The sequence below is a fragment of the Colias eurytheme genome, chromosome 26, assembly GCF_061535395.1.
Source record: "Colias eurytheme isolate Ceu_HAF_F1 chromosome 26, ilColEury1 Martin Lab GWU primary, whole genome shotgun sequence".
NCBI classification, from domain to species: Eukaryota; Metazoa; Arthropoda; class Insecta; order Lepidoptera; family Pieridae; genus Colias; species Colias eurytheme.
The window spans coordinates 1,527,343-1,543,132 of record NC_143005.1 but is presented as its reverse complement, the minus strand read 5'-3'; the positions used below and the strand labels follow the sequence as shown (position 1 = coordinate 1,543,132).

At 34.9% G+C, this 15,790-nt stretch overlaps 1 protein-coding gene across 2 annotated transcripts in view; it reads right to left on the bottom strand.

Annotated features, from left to right (window-relative positions):
* Positions 1 to 1,001: 1,001 nt before the first annotated feature.
* The window catches only part of LOC149897025 (uncharacterized), a 43,034-nt gene continuing 28,245 nt past the window's right edge, over positions 1,002 to 15,790 (bottom strand). Inside the window, exons 1-2 of one of the 2 annotated variants that reach the window (XM_090116947.1) lie at positions 9,007 to 9,103; positions 1,002 to 3,273 (exon numbers count right to left, since the gene is read on the bottom strand). In XM_090116947.1, coding sequence (XP_089973073.1) covers positions 1,487 to 3,238 — 1,752 coding nt within the window. In that variant the 5' untranslated portion in view covers positions 3,239 to 3,273; positions 9,007 to 9,103 and the 3' untranslated portion in view covers positions 1,002 to 1,486. Of the gene's footprint in view, positions 3,274 to 9,006; positions 9,104 to 15,790 lie in introns of those variants that run through there. The other variant, XM_090116946.1, reaches the window with a different exon arrangement.

Below are 15,790 nucleotides of genomic sequence, written 5' to 3'. Positions count from 1 at the left end.
CTCATAGTAGTCCCGTTCCCGTGGGATTTCCGGGATTGCGTCATTTTCCCGGGATAAAAAGTATCCTATGTCCTTTCTCGGGTATTAAAAAGCCTGATTCTATTTGAAGCATATGGCTTTATGATATAATGTGTTAAGTTTTAGACAAAGCAAGTGAAGCTGCGGGTGAAAAGCTAGTGATGAATAAAATTACGTCACGTTTTATCCAGTTATTAGGTAAAATAAAGGTAAATGTTCTGTTTTGATGTTCGATTTCTTCTGTAGCTTCAATAATATTCAGTTCACAAGTTTGCAAAGCGTGTTTGAGCATACATAATACAATTAAAAATAATTTTACATCTAGATTCTAGACAGTAAAATATAAATCAAACTTACGTCCTCCATTGTTCACAATGTTCTGCAGCAATCCGTAGGCACATTGTATTATATTTCTGTCAAAACAAAAGAAAGGACACGAGCAAATAAAAACAAGAGTCAATGTGTTCAATCTACATAAACTGATAAAATCGGTCCTTACGTCACAATGCAGGGGAATCCCCAATAATATAAGGAACTAAGATGAAATCTTGAAAATTATGTTTACCAAACTAGGCCAAAGGCATTATTGCGCTCGCTACAAATTGTTTTGGCAGTTAAATTGAGCGTAAGAATTAATTTTATGGCGGAACAAAATTTACTGACAAAAAATGTCGACTTTGTTTGGCTGGCCGAAATTAATTTTGCCGATTTCCTTTCAAATTGCCAAGATTTGCTTCGAAGGTCTTTTGGTCTAACTCGGATGGTATGTAATAATTATTTGAAGCTCAATATTGTCGTTTGTTTCAACTAATGTCCAATAAAGAAAGGAATTTCGTAAAGTGTAGTTTGCTAGAATGAGAGTATTTGCTACGGTGCCTTGATGTTCCTTTAATTTAATTTAATTGTTAGGTTTGTCTACTGAAAATTATTATAATTATTTCTGAGTCTAATTGAGGTAGAAATAAAACTACAAAATGCATCATAATGTGATCGGTTTATTTTACATTATATGCTTTCAAATAAAATTAAAAGCTATTTGCCTAAGTGAAGTATAGCTTTATACATAAGTTACAAAGAGAGACGAAAATAAGACAAAGGGTTCAGTCTTATATTTGGGAAAAGTGTATAACACGAATAAACAATATTTACAAAAGTTGGGAAGACAACATGCGAAGACGAAAGGAACAACTAGTAAACAAATGGATCGAGACTAAATGCTTTCTCAAGTCAACATCCCAACGTACGAATAACAAGTTTGCTTACAGATTCAATTATCATACAATATCGATAACAACCTTATTATTTAAATCTCACAGGATGTCTCACATCGCGCACACATTATTTACAATTTTAATTATCCGTCAAAATTATCTTAATACAATAAAATTGGGAATTAGTCTAATTGACTCGTAAAATGTAGGGTACCAGGTCACCTCAGGCTAGAGGGATCTAGTACCAGGGGCCTGGGCTAAAGGGAAACAAACTCGGGTGGCGGTGGCGGTAAGGTCAGCACGGGGGTTTCTGATTGTTCATTTTCTCCACTCGCTCCAGGTAGTGACCAGGTTGAGCTTCCCGTTGCTGTCACTCGAGGACCCATGTTGTCATATGCTGGTGCACCACAACAAGTTCGTGTTCGTCTAGGCAGAGTTGCTCCACCTCCTATTAAATCGGGATACTTCCCATGCTCTCCTCTTCCAGCTACTTGCACTGATATAAATATATTTCCATAAGGGACTGGTACTGCGAACTCCGCTGGCGGAGGAGGGAAAGCTCCCGGAGTGCCTTCTATAGTAATATGTACAGGATCAAACGCACAACTTCTAGGGGGTTCATCTGATAAGCGTTCTGTTAATTCAAAATCACACGGTGAGGCCATGTCCGCAATCGAACGATCACAACTAACAACTACAGACGCATCTATTAAACGTTTCTCTTGGTCCATGAAGCTTCGACTTGGTGGTACAGTTCGTTTTCGTAAATGCCAACACGCGACTGCTGCTATAAAACCTAGGGCAGCTAATGCACCTAAAGCGCCAAACACTACGCCCAGTAATTGTGGAATTCCAGGTGCTGTTCGCGCAGTCGCCGTTTGCAGCCTTGGTAATACCAAACTTATTACAGCACGAGCTTCTCCTGCTACACTTTTAGCTAAACACGTCCACTCACCAGCGGCACTAGAAGTGACGTTATAAAGAGTAATATTTACCCATCTAACACTTCCAGGTACTCTCTCCTCAATATTATCGTCCTCTACAATCGTATCAATTTCTTCCATGTCACAATCAACACTGCTATTATGTAAATCTACTCCGTCAAACAACCATGTTACTTTCGGCTTCGGTATACCGTGTACCCAACAACCAAATGTTGCCGCTACACCCACCTCTGCCCTTACAACTAAAGTACTCGATTTAACTTCAGGCGGGCAAGTCATTACTTCACTAGGCACGTTGCGCCATTTGTTCCCTGACTGCGTGGAAGGTTCCACGCAAACTAATTCTTCTGTACCTAATTTACTTTCTAAAAACCAATCTTTAAATTCACGTAATCTACAGTCACATCTCCACGGGTTTCCCGATAAGGACATGGTTTTCAAAGCGGGCAATGAAAATGTAATTAGACGCAGGAATGTTAATTGATTCCTACGTAAATCTATAGTTTCTAAAGACTTCAAATTCCGTAATGCATTTGTGTGTATTGTTCTCAATCGGCAGCCGTCCAATAATAGCATTCGTAAATGCGGCAGCGTCGGAAATTGATCGGCTACCAACGCAGTCAAAGGGTTATTGCTCAGCACTACCAACCGTAACCTTTCGTTCCCTCTAAATATATCTCTGGGTAGCAACGCGAGATCGTTGTCAGCGAGATCGACTTCGACTAGAATTCGCAGTTCCAAGAACGCGTCAGCGTGAATAGAGCGAAGTTTGGTCGCTCGCAAATTGAGTCGTTGTAAGTTTAGTAGGCCAATGTTCGAGAATACTTCTTGTGGTAAGTTTCTGAGGGGGTTGTCGTGTAGATCGAGGACTTGGATGTCGGACGAGAGTGTGGGCGGTCGGCGAAGGTCACCAGAGGCACACGTGGCGGTTTTCTTGCCGGAGGACCACTTGCAGCGACAGGTGGACACGTGGGCGCAGTCGAGCCAGTCGCTAGCAGTCCTCGCTGTGCACGTGGTGAAGATAACTATCCAACACCACCTGGCCCACGACACGCGCATACTCATCTCATTTCGACTTTGTGTTTACATCGGTGGGATGCCTGTAACAACGAAATGTAGCTTAATCATTGGGATCATACAATACTGGACAGGCATAGAGTGGATATAACATTTAACAACATTTAATAACTTTGTGCAATTATCATTTATTTTAACAAAACGATCTATCAATAAAGGTACTATGATCAAATGATTATATAATTCGGTTTAATATTCATATAATTTAAATAATTTTATGAAGATAAGCTTTATTTAAAAAAGTTTGTATAATTAACGTTATTACTATTAGTAAGAATTCAAAAACTTTCTAAAAGGTTTCATAAATATGTAGGTAATTTAATTTTTTGAACAGAATAAGATAATCATAATACGAAGGAAAACGTCGGATGTTTTAATTACATATATATTTTATTCTAACTCCACCTATTTATATTTAAACAACATTATATTTTTTATTCTCGTTATACCGATATTTTATTGTAAAATCATACAATTGTTTATATTTACTACGACACATTTTTATTGTCTTTTATTACAATTAACAGGCCAAAATCATAAGTCGAAATAGTAAAAAGCATCAAAGCAGTGTAATCAAAACACAATTAAAATAATCCTCTTCATACACAATTTTTGCACCATTGTGACCAAAATACAGAAAACGAACATTAATAACATCTTTAATTATCACATACTAGATACTAGGTAACAAATGCACTCCGAGCCTCTTGTTTTGATAAATGCCTCCCTCCCCGGAGGTTTTCTGTCAAGATTAGAGGGATTAATGGTTCTGCGAGGTTATCTGTCTTGTCCGGCCGTTCTGGTTATGGTCACGATAGGGTATTGAGTTAACTAATTGCAACTAACTGGATATGGTCAGTTTTACTGGACAGTATACTAATGACCAGTCCTTTGAATTTATTAGCAAAAAAATTGGTTGTCTGTAACTCTCTGTAAAGTCGGTTTACTGACGATAGTTGAACGTGACAACGTCCGATTGTGCTTCTTTGTCGCTCGTTCCGCGCTCTCGCTTGCACTTCAAGCCTTACATGGAACGCCTCAGAGCGAGGTAACGCCATAAGTCATGTTTTTTCGTGCGTGCAGCCGGCTCTATCGAATTATAAGACGTTGTCACGTCAAAAACAGGATAGGTGTGGTCTTAGGTGTGGTTAATATCTTCTCACTCAATCAAATACAATCTTAAATAGATTAATTAACATATATTATTTTTTAAACGATACAATCGGAAAAAGAAATCATTAGTAGCAAACTGTCTTTGTGATTTCATACCACATTATGCTAGTTGACTAGACGAAGTATTGAATTGCTTTTTCTTGATGGATAATTGAAATATTTAACAGATTTATCAGGATTTCCTAAGGTGATTTCTTAAGTAGATGTAGTACATACATTGCTACGTATATATAACATTGCATTACGTGCTCAATTATAAAATTATATATGTGTATAATCTGTCTTCACTTTAAAACTGTCTTCTGCTAATCATTCTCTAGATGAACTATACTGAATTTATTATAAAATAATAATTAAAAGACTTATTTTAATTGTACAAACTGGATTATAATTCAATAAGTTCAAAACCCGAAATAGGTCATACAAGTATAAATCGCGCAGCATTTTCGCTCGACTTCTGCCCAACTTCAGAATGCAAATTTTACACTTTCTTGAATAACACTCCCGGTATAATATTCTCACTTGTTCTGAATAAGCCCTACCCCGTACTATGCCGTTTTAAATCAGTATTATTTCCAGGGTGCAAAAGTGACAGCGCTATATTGTTTGTCAAGCGCCATCTCTTTCCCACATTGGAAGAAATACTGCTAAGACATAATGGTATCCTTACCAGGTTAATGTTGTAAGTTTGCACTCAGTAAATATTTCGTTTAAAATGAAAATGGAACAAGTGCAATGCCTTTTAAACTATGTTTTATTTAATTACTTTTGGTGGTAATATTTTAAAAGTTAGTCTGCTTCCGAGCGAATACAATGTATTCAGACATTGACTTTATGAGTTCCTTCTGTTGTTCGAGTATTATTGTGTTTCAGAAGAGAAATTATTATCAAAGGTTTATCTCAAGTTACCATTTTGAAATGTATTTGTACTAGTATAGTAGATATTACTAATACTATATTAGCCGATATATTACCTAACACCTACCTATTTTTATATTATTTAGGATTCTCTAATTCTTTAGCGTTCTAACAGACGAACGGCAAGTTGCGAACAGCAGAGGCTACTTCAGTAGTCGCCACATGTCGACGGCAGTCGGCGGCACGTTGGCGGCAGCAGTTAATATGTCGACGGCTGCCGTCGACAAGTGGCGACGCTTGCAGTGTTGACGGCAAACTGCAGGCGTTTGACGTTTGACGGCATCCGTTTTTGCCTGTCGACGGCAGCCGTCGTAGTAAGTAGCCTTCTGCCGTTCACAACTTGCCGTTCGTCTGTTAGAACTCTAAGGTCAAAATATTTATGTTCATTAAAGGCGTCGGTCAAAAACGTTTAACAGATTTTGGAAATCAAAAGTGTTTTTGACAGGCAATGAGTTTTTTTTGTTGTAACAAATAAATTACCAAGAGTAGAATTAGTATTTACTTTATATTTATATTTCACTCTTATTTACTAATTAGACCGGACTCTCAGTGGAGTTTCGTTTGCAAAAATACCGGACCTAAATCTGACTTCTGATATATATTGTATAGATCCCAGACATCCTATAGACAGATGTTGCCAACCAGTTTTGTGGTCCCCCTCTCCCCACAACGGTAATTAAATATGGCATACAAAGAAAAAAATAAAAATTTCCAAAACATGCCGCGTGGGGTATCAAATGAAAGAGCTTATTGAGTAGATCACGAATATATAGCATACTATAACATTTCTTACACTTTCTCTAAGATTTTTTAGAAAATTTACGAAAATGGTCCATTTTTGAGTTAACTTTAAACCACTATAGATTGAAAACTCATGAATATATTTTTTAAATTATTATTTTAAATAATTAACAATAGTCCATTGTTTACGATTCAATAGTTCGTACAGTGAAATAGTTGCATGGGGGAGTGGGGGGAGCATTCAAAGATGGCGAGTATATTTTCAAGTTTAGAAGAGGCTGATGAAGTTAAGAGGCTGATTCAAGAATGTTCTGCCATATTTTTCATTCTGTCAAACACAACGACAGTGCAGAGATAATTATTCTAAGCCCTGACACCGATATTTTTGTATTAGGCCTTTATTTCTGGCATAAACTTGAAAATATACTCGCCATCTTTGAATGCTTCCCCTACTCCCCCATGCAACTATTTCACTGTATGAACTATTGAATCGTAAACAATGGACTATTATTAATTATTTAAAATAATAATTTAAAAAATATATTCATGAGTTTTCAATCTATAGTGGTTTAAAGTTAACTCAAAAATGGACCATTTTCGTAAATTTTCTAAAAAATCTTAGAGAAAGTGTAAGAAATGTTATAGTATGCTATATATTCGTGATCTACTCAATAAGCTCTTTCATTTGATACCCCACGCGGCATGTTTTGGAAATGTTTATTTTTTTCTTTGTATGCCATATTTAATTACCGGGGTGCGGGGAAGGGGACCACAAAACTGGTTGGCAACATCTGTTTATAGGATGTCTGGGATCTATACAATATATATCAGAAGTCAGATTTAGGTCCGCTATTTATGCAAACGAACATCTCCTTGGAGCCTGCTCTAAATATCAAAGGAAGAATATTTCTTAAGTATATGATTTTGCTAAGAAACAATAATAATCCCCAAGTTGCTATAGACATGCCTTAATATTACTTCATCAAAGCTTTTGGGATTATGTCGTCGTATGAACATCAATTTTATTTATATACCTTGTTCCCTGGTGGAAAATATTCCTTATAAAGTATATAGAAAAAGATATTTTGTTAAAATATTAACTGGTTATATCTTTGATACAGATTTTCTGTAAAGATTTGTTTTAAAGTGAAACTTTTATTACATCGTCTCAAACTTTTTGGTCTGTGTAGCGCATGTCGCGTGACGGTCGGCTGCCGAGTAGGTATAAAGCAGTGTTCGGAAAGTTTCACTTTTACCGTGGTTTCATAAAACCACACAACATTTTTTTAATTTTAACTTTAAACCTAATCCCTACTAAATTTACGCATTTATAATATTAGTAGGGATTACCCTACTAATATTATAAATGCGAAAGTGACTCTGTCTGTCTGTTACGCTTTCCCGCTTAAACCTCTCAATCGATTTTGATGAAATTTGGCACAGACAATCTTTAGACCCTGAGAAAGAAGAGGCTACCTTTTATCAAAACACCACGCGGGCGAAGCCGCGGGCGGAAGCTAGTGTAAGAATATGTTGTTACAAGTGATAGTCTTGACGAAATAAAAACAGTTTTAGGATTCTCACATAGTATAACTACATGACAACGTAAATATAAACCTTTTTGCATCCATACTAATATTATAAATGCGAAAGTAACTCTGTCTGTCTGTCTGTTACTCAATCACGCCTTAACTACTGAATCAATTTGCGTGAAATTTGGTATAAAGATATTTTGATCCCCGAGAAAGAACATAGGATAGGTTTTATCCCGGAAATCCTACGGGAACGGGTTAAAAAACGCGGGCGAAGCCGCGGGCGGTAAGCTAGTAATCCATAAAAGCACAAATCATTATTATAAAGGTAATTATGTATGTATTTAATATTCGACCCTTAATTAAAATAATTTCACGTAACATGATAATTTTATTAACATGTTTATTATAAAACTTTTGTGTGATAACAAAGGTTTAAAACTATGAATATAATCCTTATTATAATGTAGGTTGTAGGTTGAAATGTTTGTATAGGACAGAATCCCTTGTAACTTAGGTATTATGTCAGGTCGGTTGTTTTAGTGATGTGATATGTATACCTGTTTCTTTTAGACATGTTTTAATGTATGTGAATAAAATTTTGAAAAGCTTTGTTTTATTGAAGTGAAACTTCTTTATCGAGGTTGGAAAAAAATTTTGTGTAACATTTTTTCGTTACGCGTGACATTTTTCCGTTACGCGCCATCTTGCTCTTATCCCTACCACGCGTGATTCGACATATTTCTGTAAAGTTGCATATAGTAAATTATTTTTTGAAAAATAAGGTCATAAAGAAGTTTCACTTCTTACCTACGTGTGTACACTAGTACACGCACACATTTTTTTCTTTTTATAACAAGCCGACTTAATATTATTAATATGACGAAGTGATAGTAGAAAAATTTGTATGGATGGACGGTTGTTTTGATTTTCATGCAAACTGAATGAAATTTAGTCAGAAGACAAATTTTGTATAGTCAGGAATATCACATAGGCTACTTCGTATACTGGTATCACACAAGTGAAACCGATGGCTCCAGCTAAAATACTATTAATTAATCATTGATTATTTTTGCAAGCTACTCATTCTAGATAAGAAATCACAATTAAAAATTATGAAAATATTATTTAATGCCAAAGTTTATTATATTCTGCATAATTTAAGAAAATGAAAAGTAATTTACACTTTATTATTAGTAGGCTGAGCGCAAAAATTGCTTCTTTGTTATAATAAAAAACCTATTTTCAGAACAAACGTATTAAAAATAGCTTTAATCAAATATTTCATATTATGTATAGTACGGCTCTAGAAACGAGCACAGCAATGGCAATTTTATACATAAAAGTTATATCTATAAAACATAATCATATTTCAAGAATAAAAGATCGTACTTTTAAACGACTTCCGAGAATTTATGGAGACTGTCGATGGATTGACACACTTATTATAGCCAAGAGATCTGAAGTCTGCAAATTTTCTGCAAAACTTTTCCGCCTTCCTGGAATTTCGAGGAAATTGTATTAAGCTGTGTTCATAGAAAATGTTAAGTGAATAAACCTAATGTATAACATACAACAGAAATAAATTGTTTCAAGATTAAGGCAAAAATTCTTATGTTCAGAGAAGAAACTCTATCACACAATTCTGAAGCCCGTTTTAAGATTTTAAAGCGTTATTTCAAGGGATTGTAGTCGTTGAGATTTCTGACAACTAAATACTGTAGATTACTAACGAATGTGTCATTTAAGTTTTAAGAAGTGTAGCTGACACACACAACCGCGCGTACACATAATAATATGCTCCCACACTCGCATAATCCCACGCATACCCATACTCACGTCGTACAAAGACACGCATCCCCACGAACACGCACTCACACACACACACACACACACACACACACACACACACACTGCTATCTCACAAGTCACACAAATCATACATTCCTATCAAACATAACATCACATGAACATTTTATTTCCGCATCGCGTAATTGCATTGCGCAACTCGTAATGCGCAGAGTAGTGTGTTTGGCACAACGCCATCTAGCGGCTACTCCGGGCGATGACCCCGTTTGAACAGCGAAACGTATTTATAGTAATGTACGTAAATATTGTACTGAGATAGTGGTGAAAGATGAATGAAATGCTGTTATTTTTTGAATGTAGACAGATGTATTACGTAAAAATCTTGCGTTTGTAATTTTTCAAACGAGATTTCCATGCTGATAATAGCGGGTGAAAGAAATCTTTGACATGATGATATTTTTAAATGGTGTTTTAAAAAGAAAATGTATTCATATTTAAAGCTTATGTAAGCTTTAAATACAACGGAGATAAGTATGTAATTATCTCCGTTGTACACATAATATTAGTTAAGTAGTTATTACATTTGTAAAAAAAGATTCACTTTCATCACATTCATATATTACACTACATTTAGATCGTGATTCACATATGGGGGGCAAGTATCTCGCCTCGCGGCGGTGTGAAAAAAAAACTCCGGCTGAGTGGCCAGACGGCCGGAGTCTAGGGCGACTGAGTGAGGAACCTTCGGACTATCCGAGCGTTATCCAGAAGGACTGCCCGCTGTATCCCCACTGTCATGGGCTTTACTGGTAAATCCAACCTCCTTAAATATTGTTTTAAGGAGGCAGGAACCAGCCCATTGGTGGACACAACTATAGGGATTATCTCGGCAGACACACCGTCCCACATCTCGACAACCTCGTGCGCCAGATCCAGATATTTGAGCCGTTTATCTGACTCGGCCTTAACAAGATTGTCGTCATGTGGAATAGTGATGTCTACCAAGAAAATCCTAGAAGTTGCTCGGTCCATCACCACAATATCAGGTCTATTCGCTAGAATAGTCCTGTCTGTGATGATGGGCCGATCCCAGTACAACTTGGCACGGTTATTTTCCAGGACTGGCTCCGGCGCGTACTTGTAGTAAGGCACTTTTCCTTCAAGAAGGCCATACTTCAGAGCGAGCTCTTGGTGGATAATCCTGGCTGCTAGGTTGTGCCTGTGCAAATACTCAGAGTTGGCAAGCATGGAACAACCGGAAGTAACATGTCGGAGAGTTTCTCCAGGACGGTGACACATACGACATAAGTCCTGGGTCCCGTCCTTTATGATGTACTTCCGATAATTGTTCGTCTTAACCACCTGATCCTGTATCGCACAGACAAAACCCTCGGTTTCCCCAAAGAGGTCACCGAAACGCAGCCAGTGCACGGAGGACAAGAAATCTACGATTTTTTGATTCACATATTATTATTATCACAATTATAATGTAATATTTAGTTGATATGTGTTTCGGGATGGGACTATGACAGATATAGCATCATCTCGTGAAGAAAGACGGCTGAGATAATATTCCTCCTGAATTTCAAAACAATGGGCAATAGCAACGCCAATACAATCTAACATCCTCCAAAATTATTATAGTGCAATATAATACCTATAGAAATAAACTAATATCCCGATAATTAAATTTATTTATAAAACTAACTCGTGACCATCAGGTTTACACTCATTATAACAGATTATTTATTTATATTTGTATACCTTTATAGACAAAATCATAACACAGCGGATGGGCATCCGCTATGAAATTATGTTTGATTTATCAATCAATTGGGCATAATTTAACCAGTTAATAGCTACGTGGGTGGGATTTTTATGGGATTAATATCCCATATAGGTTATTTTAAGCCTACTTATGCTATTCTATATTGGTTTAGGATCTAGAGCGATATGATATTTTGTTATTATGTAAAAAATTACAACTAAAACATGATTTAATCTATAAGTATAAAATAGATCATTTTTCAGTATGGAAATTTGCAATACGTACCTAATTGGAAGAGCACTTTAAAACTATTTAGCATATTTTCAATATTTTTCATACATTTCCCACGTAACGAAAATTCTCGGGATCATAATAGTATAATATTATCAACAATACAATACAATTCATATGCAATAAACATAATTAATTCATGAAACATATATTTATTAAAAACACCAAGAAATGAGAGTATCTTAACCGATTTCCACTTTATAATACACTATCTGCGCTTCCCGGTTTCACCCGTGTGGCTCCGCTCCTGTTAGTCTTAGCGTAATGATATATAGCCTATAAGCTTTCCTCGATAAATGGCCTATCTAACACCGAAAGAATTTTTCATATCGGACCAGTAGTTCCTGAGATTAGCGCGTTCAAACAAACTCTTCAGCTTTATAATATAAGTATAGATTTATCCTGTTTACGAAAGATCTAAATCAGTACAGTACATATCACCTTAAAACCAGTGAAATATCGTGTCATGTATTTGGAATAATTAAACCGGTTTAATCCAATACATCCAGTCCGGAAAGGCCATAACTAACACCTAGATGTCTAGACGTGCAATAACCATGTTTCATAGCCTGTTATGATATAAAGAAATTGTATTCCTGCCTTTATTTACAATGTCACAACGCATTTACACGTATACAACTGAATGTATGAGCCTTTGTGAATGTATTTGCGTGTGTTTTTTGGGAAATTTATTATAAGTAATACTCTGTGATTTAAAATGATTCATTGAAAATGAGTGTTTGGAATCACCCTAAAGATATAAACAAAAGTAGGTACTTTATTGTGCACCGAAAAAGGAAAAAAGTCAATAATTTTTATTACTTCGTATATTTTTGCATCACGCAAGAACGCACGGATTTGATGAGGATGACATACAATATGCAGGCAGAAATAAACTATTCATTAATATGGGTATGTTAAAATTCATCAATTTATGTTTATTTTCTGCTATTGTTTGTGGTATGCAAATTTATCACTATCTATTAGGGCCCAGGGTTAATATAAACATCCCTTAACCAAACAATGGATAATTGCAATAGTTTAATATCTATAGTTATTAATTTTATAAAGCAGAAGAGCTTGTTTTGCTTGAACGCGCTAATCTCAGGAACCACGAGTTCGATTTGAAAATTATTCACTGTTAGATAGCCCATTTATTGAGGAAAGCTATAGCCTTTTGTATTATCACACTAAAACCAAAAGGAGCGTAGCAATGCGGGTAAAACTTCGAGACACTGCTAGTTTATCACAACATTTATTGAATTAGAAATTACTTTTACCCAAATATTGATTTAAAACCTTGGGTTTGGTTGAGTTACTCCGAACATGTAATATTTTTGAAATTCCCCTAACATTGTTTTGTAACGTAATAACGTTTCATATATTATAATGAAAGCGAGTTACATTCCTCTGTTATGAAAAAAATAACTGGGACACTTATTTATTACGAAGTGGGAGTCGTATCAAGAATGTAGTTGTGCGAGCGGTATAAAATACTGTTATGGCGTGATTTAATTGAATTTTGGTGTGGTTTTTGTATCTGTATTTTTATGTCATTGATTAAAGGTAAAGTTGGAATTTAGATTTTTTCGACTTCTTTTTTTCCATGAGTTAGGGTGATATTTTGTTTTAATATTTAAAGATAAGATGAACCTCCTCTTTTTTTAAGTCGGTTAAAAATTAACGAACTGCTTATTATACTTTGTCGTGAAATAACAGTCTACACGTAAAATCGATTAAAGTTCGACCGAATAATGTAAAATCGACGCTAAAATATCGCAGTACATTTCCGAAGGTAGCGGAAAATAAAATCATGTACCGTCTACTGCTCTCATATGATTTAACATTGGCGGGAAATATCGAGATTCACATGCGTTATTTTGTACAGACATTTTGCTATAGATATGTGATCTGGTATATCTTTGCGTATAAAATAAAATACAATATCTGTAAAGGACATATTGTAGCGTAAATAGCGTAAAAAAAATCAAATTCGGAGCACCGATAATAAACAATATTCATCAAGAAAATTCCACCCGTTTTATTCACGCACATTGTTTTATTTGCAACTACAGGTACTAGAGTCTAGATTCTAGACTCTAATCTAGACCTATAGTAGCAAAAAAATGATGTTCTAGACTCTAGAACATCATTTTTCAAAACTCTTTTCATTTCACGAGATACGTAAAGGGTGGACCCAGTGGAGGCGGTCCAATTAATTCGTTAATAGAGTCACGTCAACCACGTCTTTTGGGAAAAATTCGTAATCAGTTTCTATCTAACCATCTTTGTCTTTAATTAAAGTGATTTATTAATTGACTAGGACGATTGGTGAATTGTTAATTTTGGTAATATTTTTTTTATATCGAATAATAGTTCCAAACCATCGTCAATTAGATTTTTTTAAAGCATTGATTTTTTTCTTCTAAATCGGATGTTCTTGCGTAGGTAAATAATGTGAACATCTTCAATAACAATTGTAATAGTAAATGTTATATAATAGTGTGTAATAAATAATAATAATAATTAAGAAAAACATTTTCTATGGGATCCATACTCCATACCTTTATAAAACGCAAACAATATCACAAGACTAAAGATAATTTCCAACACATATTCCTTTATACAAAACAGGCAGAAAATATACAAAGTTCTTAACATAATTATTAATTAAAACATGGGTTATGAAATGGAAAACCAATGCAACGGTTGATTGAATCAGAAACAAAGAAACATGGATATCAAATGAAATAGAAATATAATTTATTATCCATTCTCTGTAAGTAATTAGATCAATTTGTTTTGTTTGTTATAATATAATGTTAGAGCTTCTATAGAGGTTAAAAGTTCTAATAAAAGAAAGCTAGAAATGAGGATAAATCCTACTAATATTATAAATGCGAAAGTTTGTGAGGATGTGTGTGTGTGTGTTTGTTACTCTTTCACGCACATACTACTGAACCGATTACAATGAAATTTAGCACACATATAGAGGGTTACTTTGATTAACACATAGGATAGGTTTTATCCCGGAAATCCCACAGGAACAGGAACTATGCGGGTTTTTCTTTGAAAACACGGGCGAAGCCGCGGGCGGTATAGAGTCCGATGATTTTCAATGATTATGTTAAGTGGAATAAGACCAACATTCATTGAAATAATATAGTTTAGGTGATTTCAGTAATAAAAATTTCAGGGTATTTAAATCATAATATTTACTTAACTATGTTGTAATACTGTCAACTGTAGTAAATATTATTATATAATATTAAATCAGTCACGTGATAATTTACATTACATTAAAATCGGTTTTGTGGTTATTCTATTTCTGGGATCTACCGAACGAGAAATCTTCCCTAATTAAACGAATTAACCATAAATAAACTTAACACAAATAGGTAAATCAAATACACAAACATGACAGGTATTTAATTAAATAGATGAAGATATAAACTAATGACAGTTCTGGGTTAATTCTTAATAAATAAACGTGTTGGTTTTGTGTCATATTATTTCGAAATTTCCACACATTTAAATTAAATTACTCCACACATTTGAACGTTGAATTGTCAAAATTCGTACTCAATAGTAATTTTCTTTTAAAACTAGCTGTGCCTTGCAGTGCTCCGCTCCCGTTGGTCTTAGCGTGATGATATATAGCCTATAGCCTTCCTCGATAAATGGCTAACACCGAAATAATTTTTCAAATCGGACCCGTAGTTGAGATTAGCGCGTTCAAACAAACAAACTCTCCAGCTTTATAAAATTAGAATAGATTCATACTAATATTATAAATGCGAAAGTAACTCTGTCTGTCTGTTACTCAATTACGCCTTAACTACTGAACCAATTTGCATGAAATTTGGTATAGAGATATTTTGATACCCGAGAAAGGACATAGGATAGGTTTTATCCCGGAAATCCTACGGGAACGGGTTTTTCTTTGAAAACGCGGGCGAAGCCGCGGGCGGAAAGCTAGTAGGTAATAAATAGATACAAAATTCTGTTTGTCTTCACTGGGTTATTTTATATGGTAGAGAAAATATTAAATTTTTTCATCTAGGTTTCTAAGTATAGATAGTCATATTTAGCAAAATATTATATGAATCCAAGATCTTGAAAAATAACTGTAAAACTGAAATATTGTATTTAAGAAAGGAGTAAATTATAAGTGTTTCCTGTTGTATAAAGTTGGGAAGTAGAGCTACCTATATTATACCTAAGTATTAACGTATTTCCATTCAGAAAACGCATTCATAACCAAAATATCTGCAATTATTTCAATTTCCATTCTCACCTCTCTCCTAA